The sequence below is a fragment of the Urocitellus parryii genome, chromosome 3, assembly GCF_045843805.1.
Source record: "Urocitellus parryii isolate mUroPar1 chromosome 3, mUroPar1.hap1, whole genome shotgun sequence".
NCBI lineage: Eukaryota > Metazoa > Chordata > Mammalia > Rodentia > Sciuridae > Urocitellus > Urocitellus parryii.
In genome coordinates this window covers 45,764,553-45,782,422 of record NC_135533.1, presented here as the reverse complement: position 1 = coordinate 45,782,422, position 17,870 = coordinate 45,764,553, and the positions used below count along the sequence as shown (strand labels likewise).

Sequence of the window (17,870 nt, the reverse complement as noted above, 5' to 3'; positions counted from 1 at the left end):
GGGCAAATGAAAACCATTCCTAAGTGTCTCTCTTTAATTTCTTTTCCTTCCCTCTGCCTTCCTTTTTCTCCACACCCTTCCCTGTCCTCAGAAACTCACAGAGAGCTTAAAAGGGGAAGAAGTTATTTTCTCTGCAGCCCCAAGCCCTCTTAGGCTTGCTGATCTTAGAGTAAACGCTGTCCAGCTGATTCTCCAGGTTCTTTATTACTCACCAAGTGCCCTCACTGTCAGCGGTCTTTACAGGACATTCTCTCTAATGAAGGAAACATAAAACTGACAATCCACCCTTATGAAATAACAAGCAGAGGACAAGGAAAGACCTTGTTCTTTTGAAACATGTTAAAATAATAGCAAGTCTCTGTCCCCTGCATCCTAAACAATGAGTTAATTCACCAAATCAGTCTTAAAATAGTAAGTCTATACAAAGGGAATATAGCAGAAAGGAAGGAGCTCTGGGGCCCTGATAGCAACAATGTCAGTACCTAAGCAGCATAAAATTGGCCAAACATTTTCATAGATGCCAGACACTCTGAATCTGGGTTCAAGGCTTTTGCAGCAACACCCAAAGCTCTCTAGTTCCCTGGTCTCCATCTACTTTCTGGTCCCCCATCCTTACCTGTGGAGACCCTGTCAGTTCCATGTGATATACTTTACTTGCCTCATCTGCAAATGAGCATGGACACCTTCCCTCTTACTACTTGTGCTACTTGAAAAACCAAAAAAAGAAAGCGATTGATATGAAAGGCTTCAAAACTCTTTAGTTCCTTACATATGTAACACTTTATTAACTATCCCCTAAATAAGTTGTCGGATACAAGATCCTCTAGAAAAAAAGTAAAATACTTTCAATAAAAATCTTTAAAAATGTCTAATCATTTGATTTCCTATGGGTTCTGTCAAATTACAAGCAGAGTATGGAAAGGTGGTGTTTATATATTAGGGAGATTAAAGTATTGAAAAATAATCATTGAATCACCATCTCTATCTTCTTTTTTTATTTCTTTAAAACCATGTTAGAAGAATCATACCATTAAGAAAAAATGATTTCATAGATATCATGAACATACTTCTTAGATTTGGGAGCTTTCTGGTTCAGATATGAGGTGTCCCCCAAAACCTCACGTGTAAAACAATACAAGAAAGTTTAGAGGTGAAATGATTGGGCTATGAGAGCCTTAACCTAATCTGTGCATTGATCACTGTTAGGCATGTAGGGTGTGGCTGGAGGAGGTGGGTCATTGGGGATGTGCTTTTGTCTCTGATTAATGGACTCTCCCTTTGCTTCCTGATTGCCACGTCCCAAGTTGCTTTCTTCTGCCATGAGATTCTGTCCCGCTTCAGGCTCAGAGCTCTGGAGTGGGCCACCTACGGACTGAGACCTCTGAAACCATGAGCCAAATAAACTTTTCCTCCGCTAATTGTTCTTCTTGGTTCATTTGGTCACAGTGACCAAAAACAAAACAAACAAAAAACTGATCAAAACAGGAGACTAGATAAAAGTAGGCAATTTCTTTTCTTTCCTTTTTTTTTTTTTTTTTTTTTGTGTGTGTGTGTGTGTGTGTGTGGTGCTGGGGATTGAACCCAGGGCCTTATGCATGCAAGACAAGCACTCTACCAACTGAGCTATATCCCCATCCCCCATCCTGGCAATTTCTTAATTGCACAACTAAATATGATTTAATTTTAGACTTTGTTATAATGTTCTATATAAAAATTTATTTAGCAACATTACATTCCCTTTTTAAGGCTTTGAAAATATGGTCACCATTGTTTAGTCTTACGACCTTCCCCCAGTGTTTGATGGATTTCTGAATTTCCTACTTCCATTCTACATTTCATCCTCTTTTATCTTTCTCCACATTCCCAACTACAAGGTTTGCAGCCCATCCTCCCACCACCCATCCTGCCCAGTTAATGACCCCAAGTGTTTTCCTAGCCTGATGTCCTCTCTGCATGTCACCTCTGTAGTGACTTCTGCTCTGGGTCATCATGAGAGTACGTGTGGCAGCCAGCTAGAATCTCTTCTGGCACCAGAGCACACAAGTTCTCTCTGGGCACAGTCCAGCCTAATGAAACACCTGCTGAATGTAAGGGTAACCTTGAGGCCTGAGCTGGGAATTGGGAGATATTCTTTATCCACTATCTAGTGACCACATTTATACCCCCTGGGAGAAGAGGACAGATTCCTAACCTCACTTCATGTGCTTAATATCACCAATCCCAGGTAGATTGCATCTCTGGCACCTGACTTCCCTCTCTTGGCATTCACAACCATATACAACCAATTCATCAGGATTCTCCCAGAAGTCCAGGGCCTCCATGAACTGTGCAGATAGTTAACCTCAGTAGCCAATATATTGCATGCAGGTGGCCCTGCATCTCCAGGGCAGCCAAGATCAGTTCCTGTTCTTGTTGAGTGTCCACCTATAGGATGGAAGGACACACCTGGTAAACCCAGAGAAACTGCCTTATGTTACACACATGGAGACCAAAGTATTAAGAAAAAATGTGTGCTATTCAGGCACCAGACTTGTGTTTCTTTAAGCACAAGTGTGTGTCTTGCCGCTCATTCTGTTTCCTTGATTATTCTGGGCACACACATAGCTGTTCAATCTCTACTGTCTCCTCACCTTGTCCTTCCTTCTTGTCCATTACTAATACACAGCTTTGGCTCTCCTTGGAGATGATCCTAGGAAAGATGACACTTTTCCCAGCCTGACTAACACCTAAGAACCCTCTTTCTTCTGCATCCCCTCTTGGAAGCCCATCCAGCCCAGCCTATGCCTGCTCACGTTTTCAGATGCTGCCCCATCACAATAACATATTGCTTTCAAGATTAGTCCTAGAGCTCCTCAAATTACATATTATTATAGAATGTTTAAGTTTTATATGGCCAACTTCTTCCTTTCCAAAAAACTGACAGGAAATGACAATATCTAATAATGCCAGAACATAAGCACTAATCATCTAATACTGATATCAAATATTCAAGTTCCTTAACTTTCTAATCCTTCCTTTACTGGACAGATTATGCTCCACCACAGCTTTTGATTTTCTTCCATGGCCACCCCAAAAAGTTAAGTTCCCTTCCTAGAGGTCCAGCTTGTTCTTAAAGGGTCCAGCAGAAACCACCTCTTTTAACATGACAGATTGCTTTGATCTTGTCAAGAAATCAGGTGAGAGTATCTTTTAAATAGAGGAAGACCTGGGTAAGAACATCAGAATTAAAGAATCCAATTACAAGTACAAAAGAATTGAAGTATTGCTGACTGTCATAGAGAATTCCAAATTGACTAGACAGCATAAATTTATACTAAATCCATTCATTCAGCAAGTTATGTGCCAGGAATTGTGTAAACCTGATCTCTGCCCTGACCCACATGTCTGTAATTTATTTGAAGGTTTTGTTGTAATGCAAGGCTTCACAGAGTCTAGTTACATTATTATGAGTGTTTGGTTACTTGGGTTAGGGTTTTGCTAAAAACTGTGCTTAGGATCATGTGCACATTATTGGATGATGAGGCACATTCCCATTTTTATCACAGAAAAGGAGCTTCTTTTAAGAAGTCATTATTTTATATTAAACATAGGAAAGAATTCTAGACTCTTAAGTTTTATGTATCTGAAAGCATATTTTTCCACTAATACAAATTATCTGTATCCAGAAAATCAAGTTTGTTTAAAGCAAATGTGGTATTAATTTAACCGTGTTTTTTGAAAGAAACATAGTAAGCTTGCTTCCTTTTCCTCTGTACTCACCTACTATCCCACAAACAAAACTAACTGTCCCAAATCTCTCTGATTTTAAAATAGTTTATGTCACTTTAACATACTTGGATAGTTTAGGTTGTGCTGTGGGAAGTTCCAGATCTGTTGTTCAGGTTTATTCAATGTATTCAGATTGAAAGTCAAAAAGATAGTTCTCGAAGATAACTAATAAAAGGGAGAATGAGGAGAAACTCATTTGAAATCACATCTGCCCTTTGGGTTTGTCCAAGAGGGAAGTTTCACTGCTCAATATGAAAGTCAACTTTCTCATTGATGCTTTGCTAAGGTCAGGGAGTTCCCGAACTGCCACAGAAAAGTTTAATTTCCTGTTCCATTTTTTTCCTGGAGCATTTGTGCACGTTGGTTAAATTAATGCTAGATTTTCCACCAGGGAAGTGGTAGGCTTAGGGCTGAAGCTATTGAAATGCTATTATTCTTCCTATTGCTTGTTAAAGAAACAGTGAAACATCAAGAGGACACTCAATGTGACAGAACAGTGCTGGACTTCTAGTGGCATTTTGAAACATAACTTTATAACTTGACACCTGTATAACATGCTAAACTATATAACTTTTTCATGAAAAAAGGAGCGTTTCCAATAATCACATTCATGTTGCATATATGTGTTCTTACCCCAAGCAGGGCCAAATGCAGTGAGAATATTTTCATGATATTGTCCTTTGGGATATGATAATGCTACTCTCCTGCCTTTTATAATCTCAAGGCTTTTCAAAGCATTCTCAGCAACAGTGTCAAGTTTGATCTCATAGCAACTCTGTAGCAGGCCATTTCCATGCCTCAGCCACAGACTAGGAAATTCAAATTTTAAAAAATCACTTTTCTGTGATAACTCAACCTCAGCACCGAAACTGGGACTCCCTATTTCAATCTCAGGCAATGTCCCTTTTGCTTAGAAAGGACAAAGGGGTCAAAGCAGGATCTATTTCTGATGCATAAAGCTTTAGCAGGTCCTTCTGGTGGCTCCGGAAGTCTATACCACCACTCTTAAACCACACTCCTTTTCCTATATCAAAACAAGTAAGAAGCACCAAAATCCTGAAGCAATATTACTGTTTAAGTAAATCCTGTTTTCTTCTTTTTTTTTTTTTTAAAGAGAGAGTGAGAGGAGAGAGAGAGAGAGATAATTTTTAATATTTATTTTCTAGTTCTCGGCGGACACAACATCTTTGTTTGTATGTGGTGCTGAGGATCGAACCCGGGCCGCACGCATGCCAGGCGAGCGTGCTACCGCTTGAGCCACATCTCCAGCCCCTGTTTTCTTCTTATAGATTATTTACTATCATCATTTTATCTCAGTTTCCTCTCTCAGACATACTCAGAATATGCTCAGGGCTAGTGGTAATTTGTCAAGATCAGCTATGAGGTGGGTTAAAAGGCATAGGCAAAGAAAGGATTAAAATATCAAAATTTATGAATGATTTACATGCACACCAAATACCATGGTTTGATAAATCAGGAAAGATGTGCTACATTCTCCCTATTTGCAGTCAAACACGCTTTGTGGTGGAGGACAGAAAATATGTGCACACCTGGAAAGGCAGTGCAATGTTCTTGAATTTAACTGTATGTATAGGTGTCAGAGGGGGAAAATGACAGAGGCCAGCCACCATAGGATAAGTAGCTTTAAATATCTGCCTGCGCAAAATCTATGAAAAAAAGGATGTGGGCCAAGAATAAAAATATGGACTATGCATGATTCATAAAAACAAGTATAATATAGCCCATATAAAGTGCTTGTGTGTGAGGTCAATGCTCAAATTTAGCTTTTTAAGGACGGAAAGAAAATAAGCAATTACTGGATGCCAATTCTGCCCTGCAATTATGCTGGATGTTGTCACGTACATGAATTTAGATAGTTTCATTTTCTTGATGAGAAGACTAAAGGTTCACAATGTTTGGTAAAGTTTGCCCATGATCCAATAGCTAGCCAATGAAACAGATGGAATTTAAGCGAACCCATTGTACAATATACTCCTGTAACAAGTTTGACATTAAAAGCTTTGATAGAAAGAGTTGGGTCCATTTTCATCAATAATATGTAGAGTTGTAGCACTTAGCCTTTATCAAGGTGTCCTGTTTGGAATGCACTGTAAGCAGACTGGTGGGGATTTCTACTGGGAATACCAGCTGAGGCTTAGAAATACCAAAAGTACTTATATTTCAGGGCACATGATCAAGCCTATTCTATGCTTCCAAATTCATGGGCTCTTCCTAATAATTACTTGGTGCATCTGTTATTTTTTATTACAAACACCTCAGGCCTGTGATAGTGAATTTAATTGAAAATTGAGCATGTCTAAGGCTGAGGCAGGAGGATGGCAAGTTTCAGGCCAGCCTAAGCAATTTAGAGAGACCCTGTCTCAAAATAAAAAATAAAAATGGAGGGATGAAAAAAAAGAAAAGAAAAAAAAGTGAATAATTTTTTAAGATTCTTATACATCCCAGATTTGTCATCATGTTCTCTTTTTTGAAACCCCATACATGATAAGCCAAAAATGCTATTTTACATTTTCAACAAACCTCCAAAAAGTATGAAAGTTGACAAAGTACTATTTACCTTGCCAACTTCCAACTTTGGAATAGTGTTTGTCAGAGAATATAAAGGCTATTTTAGAATATGAGCTCATCCTTGGAGTAGGAATGGCCTGAGGGGGAAAAAAATCCAAAGGAAGCTAAAGGGAAAAGTGAAACCAAAACATTCTTTTCACCCCAAAGGCCACAGACTCAAAGTTGATAACAGCAAGCACTTTTTATAATGTCAGTGTATCTAGTGGTTTCCATTTCAACAGGTTTATCTCATATGAGTTTCCAATTTTGTTAGTACAAGAAACAGAATTGCTCAGAGGGACAAAGAGGCAGAAGTTATTGCCACTATCTTGAAAGAACAGAGGGAATGGCACTTATAAAATGATTAATTCCTTGATACATAAGAAATTTAACATAACTTGTTTAAATATGAACTTCATCAAGACTTCATTAAAATGTGTCTAAAGTAAGCAGGTTTGAATTTGTTTAAAATTCCCTCCGAATAAGCAGTTCTTCATCGTATGCATATTTCATTATAAAAATTTAACATAGATCTAATCAAGTATCTCAGAGAAATCCACAGGCATTAAATGCTCATCAAGCAACCCAGCTAATTCCATGAAAGCCGCTCACCTCTTAGCATGCTGACAGCTTCTCCCCACAGCCTCCTACTGGTAGATGCCTGTATTTAAAGCCCATGATCACCGTTTAAAATCAACACCTTTGAATCAGTTAAAATATAAAACTATGTAAGAAAAAAGATGCATTTTTCAGTAGAATCAGCCTGTTAAAATATGGAAATTTCTTGATAGAGAGGTTAGAGGATGTAACATGGGAAGTAACTGGAAAGGCACACCAGTTGAGAAAGGACGCTCTTTTGAAAAAAGACTGTAGATACTTGAGAATGTTTATTGAGTAAGGGTCCCGATGAGACAAAGGAACTGAAGGCAATGGGAGAGCTTGGTGACATCTAATAAAGAAAATTCAATGTAGCAAAATGGCATGATGATTTCTATTAGCCAGAGGCCCGAGAAATGTACCAGGGACCTTGGTGAAGTTCAAGGGACCCTGGTGCAGGAAGAAGAGCCTCATGAGTTCAGCAAAGAGAATAGAAGAGAGAGAAAGAGTTCTTCTCATTTCCTGTCCCCTGATCAGAGAGGTCAGAGCTGGCCTTCTCTGACCCTTAAATTCATCAGTTGTTCATTGGTTCATTCATTGGCTAGAAATTTATGCAGTGCTCACTGTGTTTCAGATTCTGTTTTAGCACTGGAGACATAGAAGTAAACAAATTAAATAAATATCCCATATAGAGAGATAATAAAAAAATCAAACAAATATTTTTTTCAGGACCCAAAATCTTAACCTCTTTCCTCTGCTCCCAGCCCAACTCACCTCTCCCCATCCTCAACTATAACATGCTGTTAATTTTAGCATCTTGCTTTTTTTTTTTTAATCCAGCAAATTTTAGGACTTTGCCTACATATAAGCAGGACTAACTTTGAGTGACACATCAGCCTTCCTAAGTTTGTCTTAATTCTAAAAGGTCATTGTACTGTGAAACCACAATGGTATGAAGCCTGCAGGATAGAACGCCATGAGGCTCTCATCTCAGTCACTCCACGGCGTACAACACACTTCTGTTCTTTACAGCAACTACTTAGTGCTCGCCTACTTTGTGAAGGCCAAATGTTAGGGTCTGTCAGGGCTACAGAGATGAATAAGTCCTCTAAGAAATTAAATAATTCATATTCTGAGAGCTAACTGAGTATTCCCTATTTGCCAGACAAGTTAAATGCATCACATAATTTATCTCATGTAAGACCCATCTTCAAGTAAGGAAACAAAATCCTAAAGAAGTCAAGATAAATGTCCAAGGCAACAAGTTAACAAATGATGCCAATTTAACTCCAGAACACTCTTATGTAATTAACTAATTTTCCCCCCTCATTTTTATTGGTTTCCTATTGCTGCCATAACAAGATACCACAAACTAGATGGCTTAAGACAACAGAAATGTATTGTTTCACAATTTTGGAGACTTTAAACCTGAGATCAAGGTGTCAGACATGCCATGTTCCCTCTGAAACCCCATACTGAAATCCTTTCTCGTATCTTCTTACTTATTGAGGGTTTCTTGGCGAAGTCTGGCATTCTTTGGCACACAGCTGTGTCACTCCAATCGCTGCCCTTCATGGTCTTCACCCAGGATGTCTGTCATCTTGTAAGAACACCAGTCATATTGGATCAGGAGCCCATGCTATTCCACAATGACCTCATCTTAATCACTTACATTTACAACAACCTTAATTCCAAATAAGGTCAGATTCTGTAATACCAGAGGTTAGGACTTCAGAAAAGCTTTGGAAGGGAGCACAGCTCAACCCATTACTCTAATGAATGGATATAGTATACGGGGCTAGAATGGAGATAGAGAGAACACAGGTTTCAGTCGAATCCTGTCCTATCAATATGATAACTTACTTTAAGATCCTTTTCTTCCATGAGCTTCATTTTCCTCACTTATAAAACACTTATTTCCAGTTCTAATATTCTGATGTTCCTTTATTTTTAAACAATTATACAGAAAGATAAGTCTTATTAGGTACGTTAAGTACACATCTCTTTATGAAGACAAAGGATACCATGATGGAGGAGATGGAATTTCATAGATTTCAGAATGTTTTAAGAATAATCATGAGGACTTCTAGAGGAGCTGAGTAGGGCAGATGTACCAGAGGAGACTTCAGACTGAGGTAAAGATGTTGGAGTTTGGAGAATAGGGTCTTGAGCTGGCTTACAGCTTGTGACACATAGGCAGAGGGGGGTTGGGAAGGCATGTTGGGATGTGATGGGATGGAGAATGGTTTTTACCAAATTGAGTAGACTCAAGGTTAGAACTACTGAAGGCTTTCACCAGAAATACTATGGGAGCTGTGCATAGATAGCATAGAATGTATAGACAGATGGAGACATAACTTGTTAGACTACTAAAAGAGGTTATGTTATTTAAAATGATGATATGATACAGCATTGAGATTGGGAAGGTAGACTCTAAGAGTTGAGATCCAATTAACTAGAATATAGACCCATTTGAGAGATTAGGGGAAATTTCACCTTACATCATCCATAAAGGCTTCTGCTAAGGTGACATTTATTTCATGTACTCAATATCAAAAAGGCCTAAATGCGCAAGGAAGGTATTGCTTAAAGGCAATTTATAAACCACAAAGAGGAAATCTAGGTATGGGTTAGAAACCAAGGAAACGAGACAGACTGGGAGGTAACAGACAATCTGGGTTGAGACACATGGTTTCAAATGAGAGTTGTGCACAAGGCCTTTAAAGAACAATGTAAATATGGTTAACACTACTGAACTATACATTTAAATATTTAAGATATTTATAATGTGTGGAATTTTAAACCATTATTAAAAATTGATTTGAAGGATTAAAAAAAAGAAAGAAAATTGAAGACTATTGTGAATTTTCTAATTTGGAGTTTTCCAATGTGGCTCAGTGGCAGACCTAGAATTTTTGGTAGGGAGCCATGCTAGATGAATTTGGTGAGGGGCAAAGAGTGGGGCGGGGTGGGGGACAAGAAATATCAAAGATAAACCTAAGGTTTAAATCCTATGTATTGAGAATGGAAGAGGAAGTCAGGTCCTATTCATGGAAATAAAAATGTCAAGAAGAGTCATTGGTTTGGACATGCAAGTTTTAAGAGAAAATTATTTAATTATTATAGTATTGTGCCATTCTATAAAATATACATGGAAATTGAAGATACAGATGATAAGTTGATACATTCACCAAAAAGTGTTTAAAACAAGAAAACTAAATGTCCAAGCAACAAAAATATCATCAAAGGATATCTATGTTTATTATCATAGTGAAGAAATTAACCTCAAAAGGAGACCATGAGTTTATTCAGAGAGGTCAGAGAATAAGCCCCATGTCACAGTATTCAAAGAGTTGTTGCCCAATAGCAGAAAATGCTTCAGAGAAAAATGATACAGATTGAAAACAGATCACCATTGGTAATCAACAAAAAGAGAAGTTTCAGTAGAGAAAATCAAATGTAAAAGGTTATAATGAGTAGGTGTCCAGTCAGTGCATGCAAAGAAAACCATTTGCAGTATATATGAAGAGAACTAGAGACAGGGAGCATAGTAGGTAATTTGCCAGGAATCCAGGAAAGCTTACTGTTGTGTTATCAGTTCTAAGCATGTTTACTGGTAGGTGGTATGGCCCAAGGAAAGCTTGAAACTAGTAATATAAGTAATTATTCAACGGAGAAGTTTGATACTGACAATATTATAAGTATCAGAGTAACTGCGGAGCCAGTCCTAAAAAAGCTAAAAATGGAGTGTTCAAGAACACAGGGAGAAAGCAAGATTTGGCAAAAGAGCAGCATCTTGAAACAGACTCCCAGTTGGTTTCCCTACCTTCAGTTCTACTCTGCCCCAGGTCCATTTTGCAATGTGTGTTCTGCAATGTTCTCCCTAAAACATAAATCTATTCATGTCAATCTTAACATTCTTCAGGATCCAGACTTCTTATAAGGTGCAGGTGCACATTTCCAACCTAGATCCTGGTGAACTTTCTATCTTATGTATTTGCTTTCCTGATTCCTTCAGTGCCCTCCCACCCCCTATGCTTTGAGTTTTCCAAATATATTGGTTTATGTATTTTTCCTTTGCATATGTGGGTTTTTATTCTTGTAGCACATTTCTGCTTCTTTTTCTTCTCTAATTCCTTCTCTGTCCTCTCTAGCTCCTTTCAAAGAGAAGTCTTATTATTACCAGTTTCCTAACTATTTATTTTGTCTGTCTCACAGGGGCTTTTATTCCTATAACATTCCTATCTCATAAAGAGCCTAGCACACACAAATTGCTCAATAAATACTTATTAAGTTAATGGAAAAAAATAAAGGAGTGAATGAAAGCGTTCGAGGAGAGAAAGGATAAAGAGGAAATGAGGTTTTGTCGCTGCTTTTTCTTTTTTCTTTTTTACAGTTGAAGAGGAGTGTTCTCAATGAGATAATCACAATTTTTTCTTTTTTAATTTAAAGAAAGCAAAGCCATTTCCCAAGAGTGAGAGCACATTTAGACATCTTCTGTGGATTTTTAGAAAGCAAAATTATCACCACTACTGTGTCAGTAGTTAGATCACAGCCTCATCTACCCCTTTGTGGGCATGACTCAGGCAATTGTGGTCATAAAGTTCAGACCTGCTCTTACCACCTCTGCCACCACTGACCTGCAGCACCTACTCAGTATGGCTGAAAAGGAGGGACCACCTCACATTTGCTCTGGCAAAATAACTCCTATCAAGGTCCTGGCTTCCCCCAGAGCTACCCTGAGAATCTGGGTTTTTACCTGTCAGTAGCATGGACTCCAATCAATAAAAGGCAGAGGAAGAGGAAATCAGGAGATAAATTGCTAGCATTTTCTGCTCCTTTCCTCAAATGCCTGTTCTGAGATGCGGTAGTTGAAAACAGCCTCTCTGTAGAGACTCCCCATAATATACCCACTTGTGTTTACTTTCCCTCCTTCTGCCTTTCCATCCCCATCTTATATGGCGATTGTGTTTTCTAATAAAGTGTTAACACATAAGAATTTGCCTAAAGTTCTGTTTCTAGAAAACCAGGGCTAAATAAGCAATTTTTTATGAAATTTGCCAATGTCCAATATACTATTGACTATTAAAATGCAAATAAAATGAATTAGGCCATTTTTAATAAGAACGTTCACTTATTTGCATTGAATTGTGGTTAGATCCTGGGGAGAGTTGAAGTTGTATAGAACAGTCACCAAAACAGGAGAGTCAGGAAGAATAATCAAGCAACAAAGAAAGAGCAGTTCTCATTGTGGAGTGTCAACAGGAGATAATCAGGAACACATGGCTCTGGTGAGTATAAGTGTATTCTTCAAATAGCAATGTTTGCATCAGAGGAGCATGTACTAAGGAGACGTTGTGCCTGTTTATAATTTAATGTTGCTCCCTGTGTTATGCAATGTTACAGTGTTATAGTCCATGAAGGGAGATAAATCTACTGAGTCACCTACTCCACTGAGGACAACACAACTGTGTTTACATATTATGTTGGAATAGTTTTAAGACTCAGCGGATGATCAGACAATATGCAAACATCCAATGTTGAGAGAAAATCCAGAAGAAATGACAACAGTACATCTGCTCAGCAAGGCACTTTGGACTGTTCATGTGGGAAAATGAATTAAAATTTGGCCAGAAATAAGGAGAGTACTTCTTTAGTATGCAGACTTGGCAGATTCTACACCATGATCTCAATTCATACTGAAAACAACTCTAGATATCGAATCAGATCCTATTGGTAAAGGTGTGGAGGTCAAAGTTACTCACCTTAAGTATTTGCCACTACAGAAACCTCTGTTGCTAAGCTGATAAAGTGCAAACTGTCCTTTCAAAGAAGCAAGAAAAACTGAGATATACCACTTGTTCATCAATGAATGAAAACTGATTTGAAAAAGACTCTGAGTATATGCTAGTTTCTCAGAGTTTATCCCCACAAACATTATCATATTCACTGACAGATTTTTTAAAAATATGCTCAGCTGAAGACTTTCATGTGATTTTTTTTTCATCTTAGGTTTATAAATCTACTCTCAACTTACACAACCTGAATGAACAGTTGAACATTTAAACACACTGGTTATTAAATTTCCTTTGTGGTTTTTAGCATCTTTTTATTTATGAATATGTGACAAAAATAAATGATTTTTTCCTGGAAATTTATATATATGCATACATACAATATATTGTACAAAATTTATGGAGTTCATAGATATTTTAAACATCAAAATACATTCTCTTTTTTGTTGTTCTTTTTTAGATTTCCATGACAGTAGAATGTATTTGGATATACATGGAGTATATCCAAATACATTCTTGAATCCAAGAACTTTTGGAAACACTTAAGATGCATGGATTCAACTTAAGAAAAACTCTAATAATACGAATACTTAGACTTGTCAGTAAAAGTGATAACAAAATTCAAAATTTATCCATAGAAACAATACTACTTCTACAAAACACCTAAAAGCTAATTCTAGGTCTTTAGGAACTCCTATACAGAATTTCCTCAGTTATTTTTTAATGAACTTCATAAGCAATTGTTTTGTATAATAATATACATTGCTCCCATATATACACCAACATATTGATTTCTTTCTTCATATTTGATATCTGAAATAATATTTCATCATTTGCAATTGGATTATTATTTTTAGAATATATATTGCAAGTAGTATCTACTTATATCTGGTTTTAACTGAAGTCTGCATGGTGGCTTTTTTCTACATTCCTTCCTATATCTAATAAATACTGGATCTAAAAAATCAGTGGCCAACAAAGGATAAAAATGGAGATACTAGGCAAATGTTTGAAAATTCAGTTTTCAAATCCACTAGGTTTCTAAACTATAATTTTGAATTTAGAATCTTGCTTATGTTTAAACTATTTAAGACTGTGAATCATTTGGAAACCCAAGTCATCACATGTTTGGCATTTTTGGTAAAGAAAATTCTAGAGTGAATGTTTTAAGATGGTTTATAAGTAACAGAAGATCCAAAGTTGAAATGGAATATTCTGTGACAACCTACAAATAACAGTTAACATATTCCTAAATTACAAACAAAGCAGAAATCATGAAAAGTCAAGTAGGGCAGCAAAAAAACAACAACAACAATAACAACAAACGGCTGAAAGTTAATGAGTAAAACATTTTATCTAAAATTCTCAGAAAATATTTTAGGCATTTAAATATATAACTGTCTCCACTATTTTTAAAGAAATTATATTTATCACTGCTAGAAACTAAAAAAAACTGACTTTTAAAGTCAGTTTCATCTATCATAAATTTGATGTGTTCAAGAAAAGAAAAAGTGCGAATAAATGCTAGTGTACATAAACCCAAAATACACACTCCTCAATGATAATATAGTGTCCAAAAATTGATTCACATTTGCAATTGAAGTTTCAACCAAGGGTATATCTACATATATTATCTGCTATTGTTTGTCATATTTCTTGGTCAAACGTGTTCCTTGACATTATAGCTAACAAACGCAGACACTCAAAAGTCTTCCAATTTTCTAATTTAAATGTAATGTTATTTTGTATTTCAGTAAGTTCTTCCAGTTGTGGCTTCACAAATTATAATGACAGCTTTGAAATTACATTTATTGAGAGCAAAATTATTTATTGAGAGCAAAGTAGGAACCAAGTGGCTTGATTTCTGTTCCTCTGGGGCTGCACCATGTCATAATGCTAGCCACATGAATTAGCTAAACATCTGTAAGGGTCAGTAGTCTTATCTATTAAGTTGATGACAATCATACCTACTGTACCTATCTCACAGTATTGTGCGTCTGAAAGCAATAAATAAAAGTGCTTTTAAAACAAATAGTAGTGACACTGGCGGTGTTTTAATGAGGGTAGTAGCAATAGGATGGCATCCAAAAGGAGATTCTTTTCCAAACAATAACCATCATCAAATAGACCTAAATCTACTGTAGATATAAGATACTACTCACTGATTACTAAATTATCGTGTTATAATCCTTGAGGTAGCAGAGATTTCAGTGGCTTTGCCACCATGGTTTTTGTATGCAGGTTTTGTTTTTCTTTTTTACACTGGACTATGTTAAAGGCTATTCTTATAAGCTAGAACAAAGTGGTGTATTAAAATAGAAATTCTTTGTTTTCTTGGTTTGTGTTTTTTTCCTACACTTAGTAAGATTGCTAGTGAACTTATCCTGAATAGTGTAAGTACGCATTAATCTCTATTTCTATAATTCTATGAACAAGAAAACACAGTATGTCAATTAATATGAACAAACCTATGACGCTATTCCTTTAAACACCTCAGAAATTTAAAAAAAAACATTTGAGAAATTTAATCACCAAGGAAGAATTGATTTAGCCAATTATAAAATGGAATTTTGAAGTTTCTGAGTCTGGCAGGATCTGGGTACTCATATTGACTGCCTTGAGGAAAGAGAGGCTTAGTGTCTATGAAATTTCGAATCTTTGATTTATGTTTCAGATCTTTCATCCTCAAATCACTTAGATCCCTAGTATTTTAGGAAGGAATCACATCACTACCCTCCTCCCCTCCAAATTATCTATTTCCTTCCACTGAAATGAAGTGAAATTCTAGAAGATAAAATAAAGGCCAGAACTTTCTGGAAGTAAATATAAGAAGTTGAAGCTTATGTAACGTGTCTCCCTGTCAACAGGTCACTCACAGGGCTGTTTATACTCTGGATGGCTTGCAAAAATCATGGAAGTTAATTTTAGTTTTACAGAAAGGACTGAGAGTCAGACTGTGGTCTTTGCAGAAATTGCCTCCTTTAGCCTGTGAATCTTACCTTTCTGATTTCCTGTGCATTACGGGAGAGAAGGAAGCACTGTCTGTCCTGGGTATATCCTTTCCTGCATCTGCTCGCCTGAGTCTCGGTGGGTGTGGGGGGGGCAGCCCTGGGGACAGCGGTTGTGAGCTTCCTAGTCCCTCGGAGGGTCAGAGTCTGATAGAAGAGACAGATTGCCACCACCAAGACCACAAAAAAGGGCCGGGGGCAAAATCGCCGACGACAAAGAAACACTGGACGACAGATCATGACCAGTTCAGCTTCACTTGGCCCCTGTCCACGTTGCCGGAAAAGTCATAGCAGCTATTTTTTGTCAGCATGAAAAATACAAATGTGTCTTCTTTTTCCACAACTCCAATCAAGTTTGCTCCATCTCCGCTTAAGAACTTTCCAAAGCGTCATGCCAAAAGATCATAGGTCCCAAAAAGTCTGAGGTGGTTAATAAAAGTCCTTCCATGAATGACAGTGAAAAGTGACTGACCTCGGTTAAAAAACAAATGAAAATATTAATAGACTATTAGTTACAAAACTAATAATCTGAGTGCATCCCAGGCTGCCAAACGGTTGGCTTCCGGCAATGCCTTATTTCCACGACATCCTTCAACTCACAGAAAAGGAGTCCAGCTCTGTCTCAGCTTTACAGAAAAAGAGAAAAATAACACCAAAGTAAATCTGGAGTCTGAAAACAGCACCGAAGAACGCAATAGGTTAAAACCCAAAGTGCCTGTTGCACAGCTGGATGCAGGCCAGGTTGCCCTAGCAGTTTTTCCTCTGGTTTTAAAGCAATACTGTTTCAGCCTTTTATGTTTCTTAACTGCTTCCCTCCATTCAGTTTTAAATTGCCACTTTGCTGTAAGCATCCACGACTTTTAACATTAAGAGGGAACAAGCGGTTTGAATGGACATGATTAGTGTCAGGGTTTGGCTGGTCTTGGTTTCATTCCGTTTCAAGTTCAAAGTTCTGTGTACTTACTCAGTTTTCATCCTTTTAGCCAGAAAAAAAGTTTCCATGATCCCCCTAATGGATTGCTGATCAAAACCACTCGGAAGGAAACGCCCAGTCGTATGACTCCAATTCATCTCACACACCCCGACACACACGCGCAGACACGCAGACACACACGCGCGCGCCTGCTGCACACTCGGCCTGGAGCTGGCGGACCTGGGGCATCGCAGCCACCCAGGCCGGCGGAGCGGGGCGGAGCTAAGGCCTGGAGCTCCTCTGGCAGCCAGAGCCGCGCTGTCAGCTCTGAGTTGGAAACGGTGGGCTTCCGCAGACTGGGAGAAGAAGTTTTGATTTTCCCTGAAATGTGCCTGCCTACCCAGAGCTGCAGAATTTGGAAACATATCTGCTGCCTGATTCGCTGTTTAATTGCTTTTTTTTTTTTTTTTTCTAATACAGCATTGGAAAAACAAATAGCTCTTAGTCAATCAATGCCAAAGGTCAAAGATGAGAATAAAGCAGACTCAATTTAATTCGTAAGTCCTTCACTCTGGGGAATTGTGGTCACACTTACAAGGATAAGAGGGCCACCAGCACTGTCTGGACCACATAACAGGAAATCTTGTTGCATGCACCAGCATCAGGATAACTGAAGTCCGTACTCCTTTCACAGTAGTTACTATCACTTATTTCCTGAACTAATGTCCTGGTTTTACAAAGCCTAATTGCTACTTTGCTTCTAAAATGAGTTGTATGTAGCAGATGTTAAGTGTAATTTTTGCCCAGCAGAAAGCGGTACACAGCCAGCTTTGCCCAAAATTCAACCCAGTATAATTCTATACAAACCATCACATGGACACTGCTGGTCCTGCCAGTTGTGCAAACTCCATTCCCTTTTGCTGGGTCAGTTGAAGAACCATCAAAGAGAATCTGCTGGGGCTTGTTGCTCCCTCTCCCAGTCCTTGCTTTGCGAACTCTGGATAGTAGGACTGGCTTAGACCCATGGAAGACATTCTTTGAAGGCTTTGAACCTAGATAGCTGCTATAACCTTTTCAAACCGAAATTCTTCCTTGTGGGCTGAAATTCTCCACTGAGGCCACACCCCTACAGTGAACCCAATCCAGAGGCAAGCTGCGTGAGGGTCGGTCTCTTGTATTTTATGAGAAGGAGCGCCCTCTAGGGGTGCCCAGCTAACGTAG

The 17,870-nt window shown here is 38.0% G+C and overlaps 1 protein-coding gene across 4 annotated transcripts in view; it reads right to left on the bottom strand.

Annotated features, from left to right (window-relative positions):
• Window positions 1-16,913, bottom strand: part of Cped1 (cadherin like and PC-esterase domain containing 1) — a 282,983-nt gene extending 266,070 nt beyond the window's left edge. For 2 of the 4 annotated variants that reach the window (XM_077795957.1, XM_077795958.1), the window contains exon 1: window positions 15,728-16,913. In XM_077795957.1, coding sequence (XP_077652083.1) covers window positions 15,728-15,976 — 249 coding nt within the window. In that variant the 5' untranslated portion in view covers window positions 15,977-16,913. The remainder of the gene's footprint in view (window positions 1-15,727) is intronic. The other 2 variants (XM_026388702.2, XM_026388703.2) reach the window with 2 other exon arrangements.
• Between the last annotated feature and the right edge of the window lie 957 nt (window positions 16,914-17,870).